The sequence below is a fragment of the Myotis brandtii genome, unplaced genomic scaffold (assembly GCF_000412655.1).
Source record: "Myotis brandtii unplaced genomic scaffold, ASM41265v1 scaffold643, whole genome shotgun sequence".
In the NCBI taxonomy this organism is placed as follows: domain Eukaryota; kingdom Metazoa; phylum Chordata; class Mammalia; order Chiroptera; family Vespertilionidae; genus Myotis; species Myotis brandtii.
Genome location: NW_005370478.1, coordinates 214,337 through 234,081, shown reverse-complemented (window position 1 = coordinate 234,081; position 19,745 = coordinate 214,337). Strand labels below are relative to the sequence as shown.

General features: G+C 47.6%; 2 protein-coding genes and 1 long non-coding RNA gene across 5 annotated transcripts in view; 1 reads left to right on the top strand and 2 right to left on the bottom strand.

The window, feature by feature from the left end:
- The window catches only part of LOC106723784 (ral guanine nucleotide dissociation stimulator-like), a 5,927-nt gene extending 981 nt beyond the window's left edge, over positions 1-4,946 (bottom strand). Inside the window, exons 1-5 of the mRNA XM_014528616.1 lie at positions 4,911-4,946; positions 4,446-4,560; positions 3,947-4,104; positions 2,800-2,993; positions 2,129-2,188 (exon numbers count right to left, since the gene is read on the bottom strand). Of these exons, the coding sequence (XP_014384102.1) occupies positions 2,129-2,188; positions 2,800-2,993; positions 3,947-4,104; positions 4,446-4,560; positions 4,911-4,946 (563 nt within the window). The remainder of the gene's footprint in view (positions 1-2,128; positions 2,189-2,799; positions 2,994-3,946; positions 4,105-4,445; positions 4,561-4,910) is intronic.
- Positions 4,947-6,445: 1,499 nt separating this feature from the next.
- LOC106723792 lies at positions 6,446-8,155 on the bottom strand. Of its 2 annotated transcripts, none has more exons than XR_001359506.1 (2): positions 7,743-8,155; positions 6,446-7,290 (listed from the first exon to the last, which is right to left on the bottom strand). It is a non-coding gene; the product is annotated as an uncharacterized LOC106723792 (long non-coding RNA). The 2 variants fall into 2 exon arrangements; XR_001359507.1 differs by having other exon boundaries at positions 6,446-7,132.
- RFX5 (regulatory factor X, 5 (influences HLA class II expression)) lies at positions 7,544-14,851 on the top strand. Of its 2 annotated transcripts, none has more exons than XM_005880597.2 (10): positions 7,544-7,720; positions 8,558-8,698; positions 8,934-8,967; positions 9,686-9,768; positions 10,022-10,141; positions 10,313-10,432; positions 10,572-10,653; positions 10,957-11,158; positions 11,387-11,487; positions 11,635-14,851. In XM_005880597.2, the coding sequence occupies exons 1-10, from the start codon at positions 7,587-7,589 to the stop codon at positions 12,673-12,675; spliced, it is 2,058 nt and encodes a 685-aa protein (XP_005880659.1). In that variant the 5' UTR covers positions 7,544-7,586; the 3' UTR covers positions 12,676-14,851. The 2 variants fall into 2 exon arrangements, with proteins under 2 accessions (XP_005880659.1, XP_014384164.1); XM_014528678.1 differs by lacking the exon at positions 7,544-7,720 and adding an exon at positions 8,162-8,325.
- Positions 14,852-19,745: the final 4,894 nt, after the last annotated feature.

Genomic DNA, 19,745 nt, shown 5'->3' with positions numbered 1-19,745 from the left:
TATTTATCAGGTTTTTTTATTTTAGAAAAGTAATCAATGTTCACTGTAGATATTTTAGAATGTGGAAAATTATAAAGGAGAAAGTTGCAATCACCCACAATATCACTCCCCAGAAATAATCATTGTTAATATTTACATGTATTTTCCTCTAGTCTCTATTTTTTTCTGACAAAATATGGATAATTATGTATATTCCTTTCCATAAACTGACAATAACCTGAGACTCAATATAGTGTGGATGCTTTCTTGAGTAATTAAGTAGACTTCTTTTTTTAAATTTATTTTTCAATTACGGGTGACATCCAACATTATTTTATATTAGTGACGGAGAGCTCTTAACCAATGGTGTTGTGGCAGCATAGTAAGAAGCTAGGAAAATCCCTGGGTAAGTGCAATGGGGAAACTGAGACAAGAAAATTCATCGCAAGACCTTATCTTCCTCAACCAAGGACACTTGAGAGCAAATGGTTTGTACCTCTCCTCCCTAGCTTAAATCACCCTGGCCTGGGAAAACAGAACAAAGACCTAGTTAATGCCATTTCTGCCAGCTAACTCCAAGGGCAGATGAAGTTGGGGAACAAATAATAATAATAAAAACCATTAAAGACAGACAGACCTAAGATAACAGTAAAACAGGCCAAAGAAGAACCCAAAACTCCCCTATACACTCATTTTAATGCATCAGCATATTAAAAAAAAAATACACCTGGAAAGCTAATGAATACTCTGTTGAAACCCTCCCCTAAGATTCTTGCCTGCAGAAACAAAAAGGGATAGAAAGCCCTCAGGACAGCCCTGGTGGCCTGGGGACTGAAGGGTCTCGGGTTCGATTCCAGGCAAAGGCACATGCCTGGGTTGCGGGCTTGGTCCCCAGGGGGGGGGGGGGCGTGCATGACGCAGCCGCTCAATGATTCTCTATCATCATTGATGTTTCTATGTCTCTCTCCCTCTCTTCCCCTTCCTTTCTGAAGTAAAAAAAAAATATTTTTAAAAAAAAGATAAAAAGAAAGAATGAAAGCCCTCAGGACAAAGGCTCACGCCCATGCCACTTCCCGGGCATGAACTTTTTATTTCTTCCTAAGCTCTAGGGTCCCGACAGGACTTGCAACCAGGGGAGCAGTAGGCAGCAGTAGCTCCACCCAGGCTCTGGTTCCTGTCTCCAAGGCCCCCCCCCCCTTCTTTTTTAAAATATATTTTTATTAATTTCAGAGAGGAAGAGAGAGAGAGAAAACATCAATGGTGAGAGAGAATCATTGATCAGCTGCCTCCTGCACGCCCCCACAGGGGATGGAGCCTGTAACATGTGCCCTTGACTGGAATCAAACCCAGGACCCTTCAGCCCGCAGGCTGACACGCTACCCACTGAGCCAAACTGGCTAGGGCTTGTGTTGTGAAATCTTTCCTACACAAAGTCAAGAACCCACACACTACAGGCCGGCCTGAGGCAGACCTGCTCCAGGCTGGTCCCTGTCCAGTAACAGTGTGACCATCTGTCCCCATCTTCAGAGAAGACCGGCTCACTCTGTCAGTGTCTCTGCCCCCTTCCTCCTGGAAGGTCAACTCCATGAGGGCAGGAGGGGTGGTGTCTGCTTTGTTCATTGCACTCATTGGCACACTGTAGGTGCTCCAGGAATATCTGACTGATGAGCAAATAAATGGACTCTTTCTCCAGCCCTAACACCTTAAACTTTAGCTCCTGCACCAACGTGCTACTGATTCACTAGGTGCCCTGTGTGGCTCTTCTCCTCCTACTGACATTCAACTCCCACAGGCAGGGAGCACCAGCCAAGCACCCACTGTGGAGGTTCTATCAGATTAGTGAGCAGGGTGCCCCCCACATCCCCTGTTCCAGGTCCCAGGGTGGGGGAGTGGATGCAGGGCTGGGTGGGGAGGGGATGGGGATGGATTTTCTGAGGGGCTGACTCTGTCCACTAACCTCCCAATGCTCTCCCACCACCCAATCCACATCCAAAGCTCTCTATGACTCCTTCCCTTTTTTCTAGGTAAAGTCCTCAGACCTGGGCCCTCTTGCAGAAATCCCATGATGTGTGGGATGCAGGGTTCTGCCAGCACCTCCAATTCTTAGTCCCTATACTCCCCTCATGGCTCTGATCCAAAGCCCACTCACTTTTTCTGCTGGTCCACAGGCCCACCATCCTCTTCAGCATACGGGAAGATGCAGCCATACCTAGAGGAGGCCAGGAGGACGTCACATCGACTGCCCTGTGGACACCACCTGCCTGTGAAGTCTAGTGTGACTGTCTCACTCCCGACTACAAAGAAGCTCTGGAAAGCAGGGCTGGGGTCTGCGCTGTGCACTGGGTTATGGTCAGTGCCTAGAACATGCCTGCACCTGCCGATATATTTGCTGAATGAACGAGCCCCATCACAGGTATCTCAGTTAGCCCGCTGCTCACCCCTGGGATTCCTGCTCTGGCTTCACCCAGGACAGAGAACCCTAAGGAAATCTCCAATCTCCTTTTCAAATAAGAAAACAGCTCAGCCCAAGGCCCCGAGGAAAGTGAGGGATGAGACAGAGGCTTCGTCATGAGGAAGAGAAAATGACCAATTAGCACAACCACTGCCCCTCCAGCAGACCTCTCCAATGGCCAGGCACCCAGAGAGCACGTTACAGGGAGGACCCCACCAGGTTTCTATAAAAATCCTATGAGTTTGCTCCTGGGTTTACCCCGCAGTTCAGAGGAGCACACAGACTCAGGGAGATGCAGTGACCTTCTGAAGACTCACAGCTAGCAAGTGCCCGGATGACCACTGTGCTGTGGAGGGGCAGGTGCTCACCTTGTCAATAGTAGGTCCAACACCTGTTGGGTGGTGGCGAAAGTTCTGTAGTTCCAGAGAAAGGTGGGGACGAAGGTGGGGTCCCTGCCCAGGAAGGCAGGCACCAGGTGCTCCACCAGCTTGTCCAGCCGGTGTGCCCGGGCGGTCTGCACCTTACAGAGCTTATTTGTGTTCCCGGTTGATGCGGTTTGCCCCTGGGATGGGACAGAGGAGGGACATGCAGTCAAAACAGCATCACGGACCACCAGGTGGATTGGCAGCTGCAGCTCAGACCTAACCCACAAGCCCTCAGTGACTGGTGGCAAGGGGGGACATGAGTGCTCGCAGGAGAGAAAAGGTTCTTGGCATGAAAAGCAGAATTGGAGGAGGGGAATGATGAAACACATTAGTAACCTAGGTCATATTTTGCTGGCTGAGGATGGACAGCACGTCCCTGTGTTAACAGTGTCATCCCTGGGATTTCTGACAGAGCATCCCATGCTAAGATGAGAACACAGAGGCTTTTCATGGGGTGGGAGGGGTCAGGATATTAGGACATGTGAGATGTTCAGGGCAGCATTGTTGACATGGCAACAGAAAGAGATCACTCCAGGTCCCACAGCAGTGAAGGGCTGGATCGCCATGGTAACCGGTCCCCCTCAGGGTATGACATACAGCCTTGGGAGACCCCAGCTCCTGACCTGGAGGAACCACAGGGATGCATTCCTCCGGGGCAGAAAATTGCAAAGCAACAGATATGGTACCATGAGCCCCGTGTCTTTTCTGGGGACAAGCATCCCCCAAGCATGATGATGAGTAAAACTGGGAGAGGGTGTAAGGATTGTCAGGCCAACATGGACACTTGGGGATGGGTGTTAAACAAGAAAATCTGTAGAAAAATGCAGAAATACTCTTGACTGAACGTGAGGTGAAATGATACAAAAGCCTCCTTCCTGATATTCCTACAAATATGCAGACAGTGACTTTGCTCCTGGCAGGAAGGGGCTGGACAGTGAGGGTGGGTTGGGGGAGAAGATGGAAACCCAGGTTCCTTTGGGAGCAGGACTCTAGGAAGGGGCTCCGGGGAGTAGCAGGGTGGCTTCTGGGACCCGGGCCCCTTTGACTCCTGGGGTCCTGGAGGTCGGGCCACCTGGGCCTCTGCACTCACCTTGAGACCGAGCGGCACTCTTTGGGCAGCGTGGGCCCCCTGTGCCCCCTGCTGGGGGATGGCGTTGAGAACCCCATCAGTCGGCTCCTGTCTGACCTCCTGTCTGACCTCCTGTGGGGAGCTCTGTAGAGACAGTGCCCAGCCACCAGGCGGAAAGCCTCAGAGCCCGGCCTGTGCTTCGCAGACCCTGTGGTTCTTTCCACTCCAGACACATACACCACATTTTACTCAGACCTCCACGAAGGACAGAAAAGACGTGACAGGCTGAGGGCCTAGGATTCTCATTGGCACAGATGAAAGGCCCCTTGGAAAGCCCCTCTCCGTGCTGGCTGTGGTCATGACAGCATCACTAGGATATGCCCCGCCCTGCAACCTGCCCAGGGGTCCTCCCTTCAGGTTCCCCTTCCCCCACATGGAGAGGAGGGGATGGGGGCTGCCCAGGGATGGCTCCCAGAGGTGGCCCGGCCTGAACTGGGCTGACTGAGGCTGCCTGTGTTACCTGAGGGGATCTCCTGGAGAATGGCCAGAGACGCTGGGGATGAGGGTTGAACCAACGTCTCCAGAATTTGGAAAAACTCCCACTGTGGGGTCTCCGGGAGCAAGAGCCCCGATAACTAGAGATCCAGCAAGAGGACATCTTCAACTCTCAAGTGTCTCTTGCCAAGTGAACTGGCTGTTGGGCTGTCGCTAGAATGTGGCTGCCTGGTTACGGGGGGTTCTAAGTTCTTTAGGGAAGTGACCTCACTTCCTGTGATCCCCTTCCCTGAGTCCCCTTCTTCTTGATCCTGGATGAGCCATTGTGACTGTCAGGGCCTGTCTGTCTCCTGCCTGCACAATGATATTATTCCAGCATGTACTTCTTAGAAATAATGTTCAGGCACATGTGGAAAGATATGTATAAAGTTGGAGGAGTGCTGTCATGTATAGGAAGTGCCTCCAATCTGTATTTTCTTTCTGTTGTCACCTCCTCTGTGTATGCTCCTCTTAGTATCCCTCCCATAGTCGATACATTGAGAGAGAGAGAGAGAGAGAGAGAGAGAGAGAGAGAGAGAATGAATGTGTGTGTGTGTGCATGCGCACGCCAGTACTCATTTACTGGATCCCAGAAAAATATAGCCCCCACATAGGCAGAAATAGGCAAGAGCTTCCCAATATGTTAGGATTTCTAATTTCCAAACCAACATTATGGGAGAGATTAAAACCCTTGCTTAGGAGTTCGGAACACTCCTGACCTCTGGACTGTGCCTGTTATGTACCCTGGCTAGTCCCTGGATCTCTATGGGCCTCAGTTTCCCAAGTATCCAGTGAGGGTGAGATTCAGAATTGTGTAAGCGTGAGTTCAGCATAAAAGGGGCCGAGACTCCTCCACCCTGGGTAGCTATGGAGAGGAGTGCACCCCAGTGTTCCCTGACCAGGCCTCTCCTCAGACAAGGACTGTCCTAGAACCCAAGGCTGGATTCAGGAGCTCAATACTCACTCTCTGAACTACCGAACTTGGGATGAAGCCTATGTTTTTCTAGTGTTAAATGACAGGGCAATGACTTCTACTGAAAGGCACCCCCAAAACACTGACTCTGACAGAATTTATTCTGGTCTAATGGCAAGCCTGGGAAGAGGTCTCCGTCTGGTGTGGGCTTTTATTGTTGAAAGATCCACAAACCCCATAACACATATGCCATGTCTTACCTGGCCAACAGAGGGCAGTGCATGGCTGCTCGTGCCTACAATATTGACCTTTTAAATTTAACAAGTTCGCCTTCTTCAAAAGAAGACGCATATATATGCTGTCTACAAAAGACCCACTTCAGATCAAAAGACACACACAGACTCAAGGTTAAGAGATGGAAAAAGAGCCCAGTCGACGTGGTTCAGTGGTGGAGCGTTGACCTGTGGATTGGGAGGTCACAGTTTGATTCCCAGTCAGGGCATATGCCAGGGTTGTGGGCTCAGTCCCCAGTGTAGGGCATGCAGAAGGCAGCCAATCGGTGATTCTCTCTCATCATTAATATTTCTCTCTCTCTTCCTCTCTAAAATCAATCAAAATATGTTTTTTTAAAAAGGATATAACTCCTATAAACATTTATGCACCCACCACAGGAGCACCTAAATATATAAAGCAAATATTGATGGGCATAAAGGGTGGGATCAACAGTAATACCATCATAGCAGGGGACTTTAACAACCCAATGACAACAATGGATAGATCTTCCAGACAGAAAATTAAAAGGAAACAGTGGCCTTAAATGACACATTAGACAAGATGGGTTTAATTTGTATTTTCAGAGCATTTCACCCCAAAGCAGCACAATATATATGCTTTTCAAGTGCATGTGAAACATTTTCCAGGATAGACCACATGTTAGGCCACAAAACAAGTCTCAATAAATTTAAGAAGATTGAAAGCATATCAAGAATCTTTTCTGACCACAACAGTATGAAACTAGAAACCCACTACCAAAAAAAAAAATTGAAAAACACAAATACACAGAGGCTAAATAATTGAAAAAATAATTTTTTTAAATGGAAGTCTTTTCTAAGGAAGGAGGTGGGTCAAAGACATCATTAGAAAAGTAAAGTGCAAGTTCATTGGAGGAAAGTAAGAGTTCAGGGTGACAATGGCTGTTCATTGGCTGAACAGCACTTTTTCCCTTGGCTGGGCTTGTTGCTGGGCGAGAAGAAAATCTTCCTTCCCCTTATGCGGGAGTGAAGTAGAGGCACTTCCTGTTAGAGGTGCAAGGTCATCTCTTCTTGTTCAGGGCATGAGAGCCCCCTCTAGAGACATTCCCGTCTCCATTTGTAATTGAAATTTCCTTTACTAGTTTTCACAGTTCATGGCTTCCATGTGAGTCACGGCCTAAAAAGCCTAACTAACTGAGAGGGTTAAGAACCCATGACCCATTCCGTACACAGTTCTCTGAGAGTGAAGAGTCCGGGTGGGCGTCTAGCACGGCCCTTGGGGAGTCAGCCACAATTCCAGTGTTCCCCAGCGCAGAACTACCGGGCTGCAAATGCAGTGGCCACTCTTAGTAAGGAAATAAAGTACATACAGGGAACCAAGGAACACTAGAGCATTTTGGCTTGCAATTCAGCTCATTTAGTACAGCTGCTGCGGTTTCCAGGCCTCCATCCACGAAGACAGTGAGCCTGCTGGCAGGTTTGTTGTGAGTGCCTGTAGACCTATGGGGGCTGGAGGGAGAAATAAATGGTTCGATTTATTTTTTATCAAAAGGGGGTTATGTGAGCTTACAGTGAATTTCCATCACTACTACCCATAATTTTCTAGTTATTTTTTTTATCATCCATTGGTTCTTTTCTTCCAGTAGCTCTGACGAACGGAGGCAAAACTGAAACACGGAAGGAGAGAGCAAAAGAAAAGGAAGTCGGCGGGTGGGGGGCGGGGGGCAAGCGCCCGGACTTTTGTCCCGCGGTCCCTTTAAGAGAAGAACCTCTTGGGACCTGCAGTCCCAACCGACCCCAGTTTTAACCGAAACCTAACCCGGACTTCCCCCTCTTGACTCAAATAAGACCAATTTTGGATTTTCCCTCCCCTGTTGACCAATCAGAGTCTGTTACCAGGCAGACCTTAGCTGCCGCCCGGGCGAGCCCGGCGCCTTCTGTCTCCGGGTGGCAGCAACGACCAATGACAGAGCAGGCCCTCCGAGTATCCGGGCAGATCGGGGCTGCTCCAGCCAGTCAGAAAAAAGAAAATAAAGCAACGCACGAGCCCGCCGGGCCAGGACCGTGGGGCTGGGCTGGAGTGAAGGTGGCTGCGAGGTAGTTTCTCTTTCTCCCTTACCTTTGTCGTGGCTCGTGCGGGAAGGCGGCTGTTCGAAGATGGGAGGGGGCCGTAGGAGCCGGGAGGAGAGGAGAGAAACCTCTCGGCTGTCTTTCCAACAGCGTCTTCCCCCGTGTGCACGTGCCCCGAATCTGGGACCGCATCTCCCCACCCGGGTTTCCTGCGCCCAGCCCGGGAGTTCCGCTACCCCGAACCCCCCACTTGGCAGCCACCCGGGGCTGGATGGCGGGGGAAGGGCAGCGGGCGGGGGCGCGCGTCGGGACGGGGTGCAGAGGGAGATGACGCAGGGGCTGGCGGCTTGGGGAGGGGGAGCGGCGACGGGGGGAAGTGATGAGAACTTGGGCCCGGTCCCCCCTCCCCCCAGCCTGGAAGGGCAGAATGCGTTCTTTCCTTTCCGACCTCCCGGGCGTCTAGTAGAGAATTAGATCTAACTTCATTTGGCGGAGGTTGTTTTTGAGGGAGAAAAGGGCAGCATGAGGTCAGAGTCAGAAATGACAATTTCTTCCTCGCGTGGATTCCCGAGCCTCCTGTCTCTTCCTTTACGGTTTTTCCACATATGGGCGGCTGCAAGGAGATGGGGCAGGTAGGGTGGAGATGGCAAAGGTCTTTTGGGGTATATCTATATATCTATAGGCCTGGAGAAGTAATGGAGTAATTTCTAATTTTTGGAGAAGGCAAGTGGTGAGAAAGAAAAAACAAAAACACTGGAGAAATTCGGAGGCTTGCTCTCTGCTTCTCTTTCTGGGTAGAGAGATGAGGATGGGGGAGCGGGGTGTCTCCAGGGAAGAGACGTTGACTCGCCTGTCTCCGGCCAGCTCCCGCCCTCATGCCAGGATGGCCGAAGACGAACCCGACAACAAGAGCCCGAAGCCCGCGGGCCGGGCCCCCTCAGGCGGTGCCGGTGCCGAGGCGGGGGAGCCCACCACGCTTCTGCAGAAGCTCCGGGGTAACATCTCGTAAGTGCTCGTGGCCACCTCCAGATCTTGCATTGCTCCCCAGTATAGATCCCCGGAGCACCCCGCTTCCGCTGCAGATGAACTGCCTCTCCCTGAGCAAGTGCATCTGACCAGGGGGAGCTTCTTGGCTTGAGCACCTGCCAGACCTTGGCGTCCTCTTCCCCTCCCTAGCAGTCAGACACGGGATGGGGGGACATCTCGTCTGACCCCCCCCCCTTCTTCCTCTTCTCCACAGGAAGGCCGTGCAGAACAAAGTAGAGGGAATCTTGGTAAGTATTTTGGGGGGGAAAGGGCAATAGAGAGATTGAGTTGGTGGGGGATGAGGTTGGTGAGGACATGAGTAAGGTAAAGGTGTTTGTGGGAGAGACAGTGATGTCTACCCTGTGGGGAGATAATTGTCTTTGCAACTTACTGCCAATTCGACCTTGCTGCCAGACCTTGGCGTCCTCTTCCCCTCCCTAGCAGTCAGACACGGGATGGGGGGACATCTCGTCTGACCCCCCCCCCCTTCTTCCTCTTCTCCACAGGAAGGCCGTGCAGAACAAAGTAGAGGGAATCTTGGTAAGTATTTTGGGGGGAAAGGGCAATAGAGAGATTGAATTGGTGGGGGATGAGGTTGGTGAGGACATGAGTAAGGTAAAGGTGTTTGTGGGAGAGACAGTGATGTCTACCCTGTGGGGAGATAATTGTCTTTGCAACTTACTGCCAATTCGACCTTGAGCACCTGACTTCATCTCTCTCTGACCTGTTGTATGGAAGCCCAATAGAAATGAAATCAGTCGATCCCCTCTGCTCCCCCTGTCACCGTGGTGACCCATACGGGTTCCTCAGAGCACAGCGGGCACCCAGCCTTAAATCATTCTCAGGACTTTTTTTCAGTCTGACAGCCTCTAAGTCAGCTAGACTTTTTGGTGAGGATCGGAGGGTCCTACCTTGGATTCTTCTTGGCCTTATTATTTCTCTTGCCTCTGTTCTTCCTTCCCTCAGCAAGATGTACAGAAATTTTCAGACAATGACAAGCTGTATCTGTACCTTCAGCTCCCCTCAGGGCCCAGTACTGGAGACAAAAGGTATGTTTGGTGCTAGGCTTTTAGATGTCAGAGGTTCTGATTCTTAAAGGCTCCCTGGGAAAGGGTGCGGTGAATAGGAATACTCATGATGGCTGTCCTTGACCAAGAAGAAACGTCCCTGTCCTGCACTGTTTTACCAAAAGTAGATTCGGAGTGAAGTGACTTGGTCCAGCACTACCGAAGGGGTAGTCTGGATAGAACCAGGACAACTGTTGGGAATTTAGTAACGGTTTTCTTTTTAACTCTTTTGCAGCTCAGAGCCAAGCACACCTAACAATGAGGAGTACATGTATGCCTGCAAGTGGATCCGAAACCACCTGGAAGAGCATACTGACACCTGTCTACCAAAGCAAAGCGTTTATGATGCCTATCGGTGGGTGGATAGGGGGAGTGGAAGGGTGGGTTGTCTCTGGAGAGCTCCCTGCCTTGGAAGAGCCTGACTTCTTAAAAAGCTTTCCCAAACTTCATCCCCAGGGACCCTCTGAACCCACCCATGACCTCCTTCTCTGAGTATCTTCCCACTCTGCCCCCACCCCTCACTCAGGAAGTACTGTGAGAGCCTCGCTTGTTGCCGCCCACTCAGCACAGCCAACTTTGGCAAAATCATCAGAGAGATCTTCCCTGACATCAAGGCCCGAAGGCTTGGTGGCCGGGGTCAGTCCAAGTATCCTTGACTGGAGAGCTTGGGGCCAGAGGACCTGGGGAGGAGAACCTATGGATATGGAGCCCGGAGTAGAAACAGCCCAACCTTGCTAAGGGGCTTGGTGATCCCCAGATGTTGGTTTCTCCTTAACTTACATCAGATACTGCTACAGTGGCATACGAAGAAAGACCTTGGTATCTATGCCACCCTTGCCTGGCCTTGACCTAAAGGGCTCTGAGAGTGTAAGTAACAACCCTGATTGCACTCTTCTCTCCAAGGTAGAAGTCAGAGGTCTTTGGGACATGTTTTGAAGACTGACACAGCCTAGGTGATTCTGCACATAGCTTCTGAGTATATAGGGTGTGCCCCTCTGCCCACCCTATGGCTGAGGCAGAGGATGAAGAGCATATGTGGGTTTCTGGGACGGGACGGTACAGGCTAACCCCATTCCCAGTTTGGTCTTACTATGGTCAACGTGGATGTTCAAGAGGGTCCAAGGGTCCTTGAGTTTGGAGTATTATGAGGCATGTCCTTCCCCACTGCAGCCAGAAATGGGCCCAGAAGTAACGCCAGCACCTCGGGATGAACTGGTTGAGGCAGCCTGTGCCCTGACCTGTGACTGGGCGGAGCGAATCCTGAAACGGTCCTTCAGTTCCATCGTTGAGGTCGCCCGCTTCCTGCTACAGCATCATCTCATCTCTGCCCGATCTGCACATGCCCATGTGCTCAAGGCCATGGGGCTTGCCGGTGGGTGGACCCTGTCTTCTGTCCTGAGAAACCCTCAGCCACTTTCAACTTCAAAAGCCCTCCCATGTACTAGGATAGAGACACCTTGAATTTGCCTTCTATTCCTAGAGACCCTTCTAGGACATGCCTTAGACCACCTTCTTTCCACTACCTCCACCAGTCAGAATTGCCGCACTCCTCCATTTCTGTTACCTCCTGAACTTACTCCTTTTTCTGGCACTTCTGCAGAAGAGGATGAACATGTCCCCCGGGAACGGACATCTAAATCTAAGAATGGTGTAGAGAACCTAGAGGGTGGAGCCCAAAAGAAACCAGAGAGACTGACCCAGGTAGGAGTTTGGAGCCCCTGACCTTGCTGCCCTGTCCTTCAGGCTTAATGTACCCTTCCTCCGTGGGTCCCATACTGTCACCTCCTGTGCCCGTTTCTTCCAGTGTCCCGGCTTCCCATTTACCGTGTTCCTCTCTTTACTTCTTAGCCTCCTCAGGAGCTGGAACCCCGAGCTGGGGCTGGTCCCTCAGCACACGGAGAACGGAAGAAGACTGTAGTAGAGAGTCCGGCCCCAGCAGCCAATAACCCACAGGTTAATGCCCTGATGGCCCGGCTGCCTCTGCTCCTCCCCCGGGCCCCTCGCCCAGTTATTCAGCAAATCGCCGTCTCTCCACCCATTGTGGCCCCCAGGCTTTCTTCAGGCACTCTGAAATTGACTGCGCTGCCTGTGTCCAGTAGAGTTAGGGGAACCCAGGCAGCTGTGCCCATCATTAATATGATCTTACCAACTGTTCCTGCTTTGCCTGGACCTGGACCGGGACCTGGACCTGGACCTGGGCCTGGGCAAGCTCCACCTGGGGGGCTCACTCAGCCCCTGGGCACAGAGAATAGGGAGGTCGGCAGAGGTGGTGACCCAGGACCTCATGACAAGGGTGTCAAGAGGACAGCCGAAGGAACTATGAGTGAGACCAACGGGCAGGACCCACCAGCAAAAGCTGCAAAGCAGGATATAGAGGATACAGGAAGTGATGCCAAAAGAAAACGGGGGCGCCCTCGAAAAAAATCAGGTGGAAGTAGGGAAAGGAATTCTGCCCCTGATAAGTCAGCAGCTGCCACAGCCTCTGCCCAGTCCTCAAGGTTACCCCGGGAGACGTGGGCTACTAGAGAGGAAAGCATCTCAGCTGGAGGGTCAGAGAGGCCAGGGCCAATGGGCAAGGCTGAGAAGGGGACGGTGCTTGCCCAGGGTCAGGAAGATGGTGCTGTTTCTAAAGGAGGAAGGGGTCCCAGTTCCAGTTCCCGCCATGCCAAAGGAGGGGAAGATAAAATTCCTCTTGTCAGTCCAAAAGTGAGTGTCATCAGGGCCAGCAGAAGCCATAAGGAGGCTCTTCATTTGGGGAAGGGAGAGGTGGATACTGTAGCACAGGGTAATAAAGATTTAAAGGGGCATATGCTTCCAGGTTCCTCATCCCATGAGCAGAAAGACCCCAAAGCAACGCCCCCCGATAAATACGGAGAGAAGAGTGTTTAAACCAGATGTGAACTCTGCCTGTCTGCCTTGTAAAGCCCTTCTGACTTGCTTCTCTGGCTCTTCTTTTCCAAAGGGAATTCATGCTCTTCTGTATAGACAGCGGAGGCACCCCGTCTTACACAGTGCCTGCTTCCTGCCTCTGACCTTTTCAGCTCAATACCCTTGGCTTTAGAGTCGCTAGTAGATCTGATCCATGTGTTATCCTGTGGGAACGATAGGGGTGGAGTAATATGATGAATGTATAAGCTAGGAATCTTTTGGTTTTAAATAATAGAAAACCTAACTCAGACTGGTTTAAAGGAAAGATTTACTGGCTCATGTAACTGTAAAGTCCACAGGTAGTGCTGGCTCCAGGTAAAGCTGATCCAGTGGCTCAGCACATCTCTAAATACCTGATTGCCTCGCCACCCGCACTGTTCTACCTTCTGTAGGATCATAGGAACCCTGGGCTGCCTGTGGCTGCCAGCACTCCTAGAATTATAATGTCTCCTCATTTATTTATATCCAACCAGAAACAGAGGGCATCTTGCTGCCAAGAATCCTAGCAAAAACCCTACGATTCACTCTGATCAGGCGAACTCCTGTCACATGCCCACCCCTATCCAATCCCTGTGGCCAGGGGGATGTAGATGCTAATTTGCGTCGTCTACATCGGGTCTGCACCTGTGGAATGAGGGTGGGATTAGCCTCCTTAGAAACTGGGAGGGGGAGTTCCTGGGGAGGGTCTGACACCTGGCCATTACTATGAAGTACAAGTGATTTTAGCTTGCTAAGTTAAGATTAGCTATACCTGCTTTCCCCCTCATAGTCTTGCATTTTTCTTACTGCAGCTGTAACCTCTTTTTATTCTGGTCTCAGAAGAAATGAGAGGAAAGTCGCTCTCCTTTAGGAGCTATCTCTTCAGTCTCCTTTAGATGACAACACCTTTTTTTTTTTTTCCACCTATGGCTCAGAGATGGAGCTCTTTCCTTTTCCTGTTTCTGAACTTTAGTTTCTCGTTTCTGCCTCCCTGTCTCCCACCCTTCTGCCACTATCACTAAACAGAGTGAGATTTGCTTCTAATCATTTTATTAAATTCAATTAAATTCATTCTGTATCCACCAGGTGTCAGTCTCTGGTACATATGTCAGGATTAGCCAGGTTTAGGCCAGCTGTGTGGGAGGAGGTAGCTCTGTGTATCAGGGAACACCAAGAGGAAGGGGATCCAGACCCTCCAGGTGGGTCAGTGGGAAAAGCAGTAAACCAGCCAATATTGATCAAGGACCTACTTTGTCTTTTGCATAGGGTAGCTCCTGTCAGGGAATCTTGGTTCTTCCCAAGAAATTTAGATTTTCTTTCAGAGAGACTTCATTTGTTCATTTATTTCCACCACAGTAGATTTTTAAAAATTATAATATGTAATGTTTGATATCTATAAAATATATTTAACATGAATAAATTATGAAGTATAATAATTAAATGACTACCTATGACCCATTACCCAACCTATACATTAAAACGTTAGAAATATCATTGACTTCCTTGTGTTCCTCCCCTATCCTAGCCCCTGCCTCTCCCTAGAGGTAACTACTGTCCTTAATTTTGTGTTTATTAATTACCTAATATATATATGTATATATCTTTTAAAAATGTATTGTTCATTTTTGCTTTTAGTTTTATGAAAAATTTATTCTCTAATAATATCCTGTAGTTTGCTTTTTTTCACTTAACATTTATTTCTAAGGTTCATCTATATTGTAGATAGCTATGATTCATTCATTTTCATCTGTATAATATTCCATCAGTACATAAACCACAAGTTATTTTTCCATTCACCTATCAATGGGCTCTGGGTTATTGCCAGTTTTTGCTATTACAAACAATGCTGCTATGAGCATTCTTGTGTATGTTAGTGCTTTTGTTTTTAGCAAGATTTCTAAAATGGTTCTTTTGGTCTGTATATCCTGAATTGGGGACTGTTTCCTCCTGGAAGAGTTTATATCAGATTGAAATGAACCATCCCCTGAAAGTGGTAAGACTCACCTGTTAAACCATTTGAGCCTGGTGTTTCTTTGTGGGGGAAATTTTAACTATTAATTCAATCTCTTTAATAATTATAGGCTATTTGGGCTTTCGTTTCTTTTTGAGTATAATTAGGTAAAGTGTTTTAAGATTTTGTGCATTTTTTGTCTTTTTTTTAAAAAAGAAATGAACCAAATTGCCTTTTTTTTGTTGTTAATCCTTACCTGAGGATATTTTCCCATTGAAAGAGTGGAAGGGAGGGGGAGAGACCAAGAGAAACATCAATGTGAGAGAGGCACATCAATTGGATGCCTCTTGTATGTTCCCTGACCAGACCAGGAATCGAGCCTGCAACCTAGGTATGTGCCTTTGACTGAAATCGAACCCAGGACCCTTCAGTTTGCAGGGCGATGCTCTACCCACTGAGCAAACCGGCTAGGACAATTTTATGTCTTTTAAATGAAATTTCTTTTTTTTTTGCCTCTGCTCTGTGTAGTCATGTCTTCTTTTTCATTTCTACTACTTGTGCTTTCTTTTTTTTCCTTTGATCAACTGCATCAGAAATTTGAAATTTGTTGTTTTGTCTACAGTGTATCTTTTTTTAAAAAAAATAATTTATTGATATTTAGAGAGGGAGGAAGGGAGAGGGACAGAGAGGAGAAACATCAATGTGAGAGTGCAACATCAATCAGCTGCCTCCTGCACACCCCCCTCTGGGAATTGAGCCCACAACCCCACTGGCAACCTTTTGGTGCACAGGAGGATGCTCAACCCACTGAGCCATGCCGGCCAGGGCTACTTACCTATCTTTAGTTATTACTTTGGGCTTTGTTGATCCTCTCCCTTATGTATTCGTTTTCCATTACATTAATTATGGATCTTATCTATAGTATTTCTTTTGGTTTCTTTAGATTTAATTTTATGTTCTTTTATAACTTCTTAATTTTGATACTTATCTAATTAATTTTCAAACTGTCTTTTTTTTCTAGTGTTAAGTTTTTTTAAGGACCTACTTCTCTACATTCTCCAAGTTTTCTGTTGTCAAGTATTTTGTTATTCTAAGAATATTTAAATTACCTTATGACTTTTTTGATTCATGAATTATTTCAAAGAGTTTTATAATTTCCAAGTGCCTGAATATTTAAAAATATATCTTTTTTTTTTATTTTCAGCTTAATCTGTGCTCAGAGAATGTGGTCTTTGTGATACCAGTTCTTTGAAATTTGTTGGGATTGTTATTTTATATTCTGTAACTTACCTTGGATGTCTAAATCTGTTTTGTTGTTTTGCCTGTGGTAGCTTGTTTCCTTATATATTTTCCATTTTTGGGTTTCGAGCTCATTTTGTTAAACTTTATCTACAGGAATCCAGAGGGTCTCAGTTGTGGGTACCTTTCTCCAGAGAGGATTTGTATTTGCTTCCACTAGGAGCCAAAAGGTGCTTTTGACCTGGGACTGTGCTAGCCCCTTCAAGAGTCACAGTTTAATTCAGGAGTGCCAGGTTTGCTCCCTTTCCTTGGTTAGGCCCAAGGTTTAGCTTCTGTTCACAATACTGGTATTGGCATTTGTCCTAGGGCAAACCTGCTTTTCCTACTGCATGTTGATCATCCTTCATAGATTTCAGCTTGATGTTATTTTTTTTCTTCTTTTTGTGATTTCCCTTTCTAGCAAGCTCAGCAATGTGCTAAATATCATGCTTGCCATAATTTGTCCAGGATCTAGTTGTATTTTAATGGGAAAGCCCTTTATCCATGCTACCAGAAGTAGGAGTTGATTACTGTGTTTTAATATTTTCCTTCTTGTTTTTTAAGTGCTAGGTGTTTGCATTTTAGAAGCTAGTAGACTTGGGCTCTGTTTTCAAGTCGGTAACTCACTCACAGCACAGTGTGAGTGAGTTAGGTTAAGAGTAAGCACAGAGAGCGGTGGTAACCCAGAAGAATAGCACGTAACTCAGACATGGATCAGGAATGACTTCCCAGTAGAGGTGAGTAGGAATTTAGCTGGACAAGTCTAACTCTTAAATAAGAACAGAACAACATAAGACATGATAAAAAGAGCTAAATCATGATACCCACTCTACTGCATAAGAGCTGAATGTAAATTCAGAGAGGTCACTTTGAGTAATTTGGGAAGGCTTTATGGAAAAGTTAGGCTTGAGTTAATCCTTTAAGGTAAGTAGACAGATTGGTGGCAAAGAAGAGGGCATTCCAGGAAAAGCAGGGTTTTGGGGGGGTGGGCATGGCAGAATAACCCAGTAAAGAGACCTGGCAGGCAAAATGGATGTGTATGAACAACAGCGGGAAATAAACTAAAAGAATACACAACCAGTGTTGATTGAATGAATGTATAAAAGGTATAAAGTCTGCATTCTAGGATGTGGGAATGGAGTCAAAAGAAACCAGCCAGGCATCGGTTGCCTTTATCCATGTGGGAAGGGATGAGGGACTGGACAAGGCTTCTGACACATTAGAGGTGATAGACATGTGGAAAAATAAATCACTGGTGATGGGATAGATAGTTTTTAGGCAGTCCAATTTTAAAACACTATTTTTAAAATATGAAACAAGTTATTCTGTAGTCCAAGCAATCTTCAGTTCATTAGATGAAGGGCTAAGCTAAGATTTTGGGGACTGTGCTGCTTCCTCCACCTACCATTTCTTATTCTCTTCCCAATACTCTGTTCCCCATTACCTTACCTCCCACCCTGTGTCATCTTCCATTTTAGCTCTATCATAAATGAAGTTAAAGATAATTTATAATTTACTAAAATTTGAAATAATATTTTGCTGTTAAACTAAGACAAACTCTATGTCTAGTCTATGTCTCCAAATAAATTTATTGCCCACTTTTGTGGGTAACTACTTTCAAAGCAAATGCCACATTCACTCACATACCAAACAGAGGAATTAACGTCATTATATATTCATCTAAGTATTTTGTCTCATGTTATAGTTTCTCAGTAGGTCTACTTCTTTGTCTAGGATCATCCTGCTTGCTCCTTCCTATAAGATAAAACTAAGCATAACATAATTAATAAAGCAGTATTTATCAATTGTTCATAAGGAAACTTTTACTGGAGTGTGAATTCAGTTTAAATCTTAGCTTTACCACTTTCCATACGATTTTGAACATTTATTTAGTCCAGTTATTTAAAACTGTAGATTGTATCCTATTAGTAGATTGCGCAGCTGATTTAGCAAGATGCAAAACTTTAAAAAGTGAAATAAAATAGAAAATATCAGAATGCATTACATATAGTAAAGGTAAGTATTGTTTTATGAAACGTATCTCAGTAAAGACATGTCTGTATTCTTCACTGGTCATGACATAAAATATATTTCCAATTAAACCGAAGCAGTGACCCTCTTTTCTTTCACCATTTACCCTATATTATTGTCCCAATAATAGTAATATAGTACTACACATAGTAGTAACCTGTACGCTTTTAATCCTCACAAACCCCCGTAGACAGTTAATATTCCTGGATCCACTTTGCAGACATAGAAACCTCAGTACAAAGACTGTTAAATCAGTCATCCCAAATCAAACAGCCTATAAGTGGCAGGGAGGTGGCATCTGAGACCTGGACTCAAATAACTAGCCCCCCAACCCCGCGCTGGTGTGGCTCAGTGATTGAGCTCAACCCAGGAACCAGAAAGTCACCGGTTAGATTGCTGGCTGGACCCCCAGTGGAGAGGAGGATGGAGTGCTGCAGGAAGCAGCGGATGGATGGTGTTTCTGATGTTTCTATCTCTACCTCTCTCCCTCTCTAAAAATCAATAAAAATACAAAATAAACACTAGCCTCGATGTAAAATAAATAAGGCCCTATGAGGGTTGGGACAGAGGTTCTGATGGAGAGAGCTTCCAATCAATAAAAATGCTGGCAAATACACAAAACTAACAACAGAGGTCATTTGCAGGGTTGGGTTTGTTTGTTTATTTTTTATTTCAGACAGGAAGGGAAAGGGGAAAGAGAGAGAAACATCAATGATGAGAGGGAATCATTGATAGGCTGCCTCCTGCACACCCCACAACCCCAGGCATGTGCCCTTGACTGGAATCCAACCCAGGGCCCTTCAGTCCAGGGGCCAACGCTGTACCCACTGAGCCAAACCAGCAAGGGCTGCAGGGTTGCTTTTGTTTATTCGTTTAGTTTTATATGATTTTGCTCTGTTTTGAAGAAAGGGTTGTGCCCTCCAAGCCTTTGTCTTTTCACTCACCTCTCCCAAACTGGCCCTGTCCAGCCGCTCCCTAGAGGGATCGAGGTCCAGAGGCTGGAGGCCGAAGGCTACCCAGGCAAGTGGTGACTCCCGAGGCAGAACCGCGGCCTCAGGTCGCACCACTAATGGTAGGAAAGATTCCGAAGCGATAAGGGGCGTAATCTGGGCACCGTCCTTTAAAATGAATAGGAAAAGGGTATTCAAGGGTGACTATCTCCTCCGCCCACCCTCCCTCTTCCCTCTTTCCCTCTTCCCACTGGGCCCCAGCGTCCATTCCACGGCCTGATTTACTAAGAGAAGAGGGGAGGAGGTAAAGCCACTGATTGCAATTATTCGCTAACTCAAACGGACTTATTTACATGCAATTTGCATGTTCTTATGGAAGTACGCAACATGTCTGTGCTCCTCCTCTAACTGGGTACCCGCGCCCGCCTGCTCCTCTCAGCCGGGAGCCCCAGCCCCTTTTCCAGGAAAATTTACTTCCCTTTCGGCTTCCTTAGCCTCGCAAACTCCACCTCTTAGCTCCGCCTCCCAAAGACTGGCCCCGCCTTCCACCCGTAGGCTCCTCCCCTTGACCTCTTCCCCGCCCCCTCGCGCTTCCAAACATCTGTTCCCCGCCCCCTTTCCTATTTCTGAACAGGCATGTCTCAGGCAGCTCACTGGACTCCTTAGATTACTATGGGATGGTAGGGGCCTGAGCGTCGGAGAAGCAGGGAAGCACAGCCCAAGGAAAAGGGCTTGGATTTAGAAGAAGCAAGCCCTACTGGGGATATTTTTTGGGGGGGATCTTGGTTGTGCGGAGGGAGGAAGAGGAGCTTGTGTAGCCCGGCCGAACTTGGGCAGCGCGA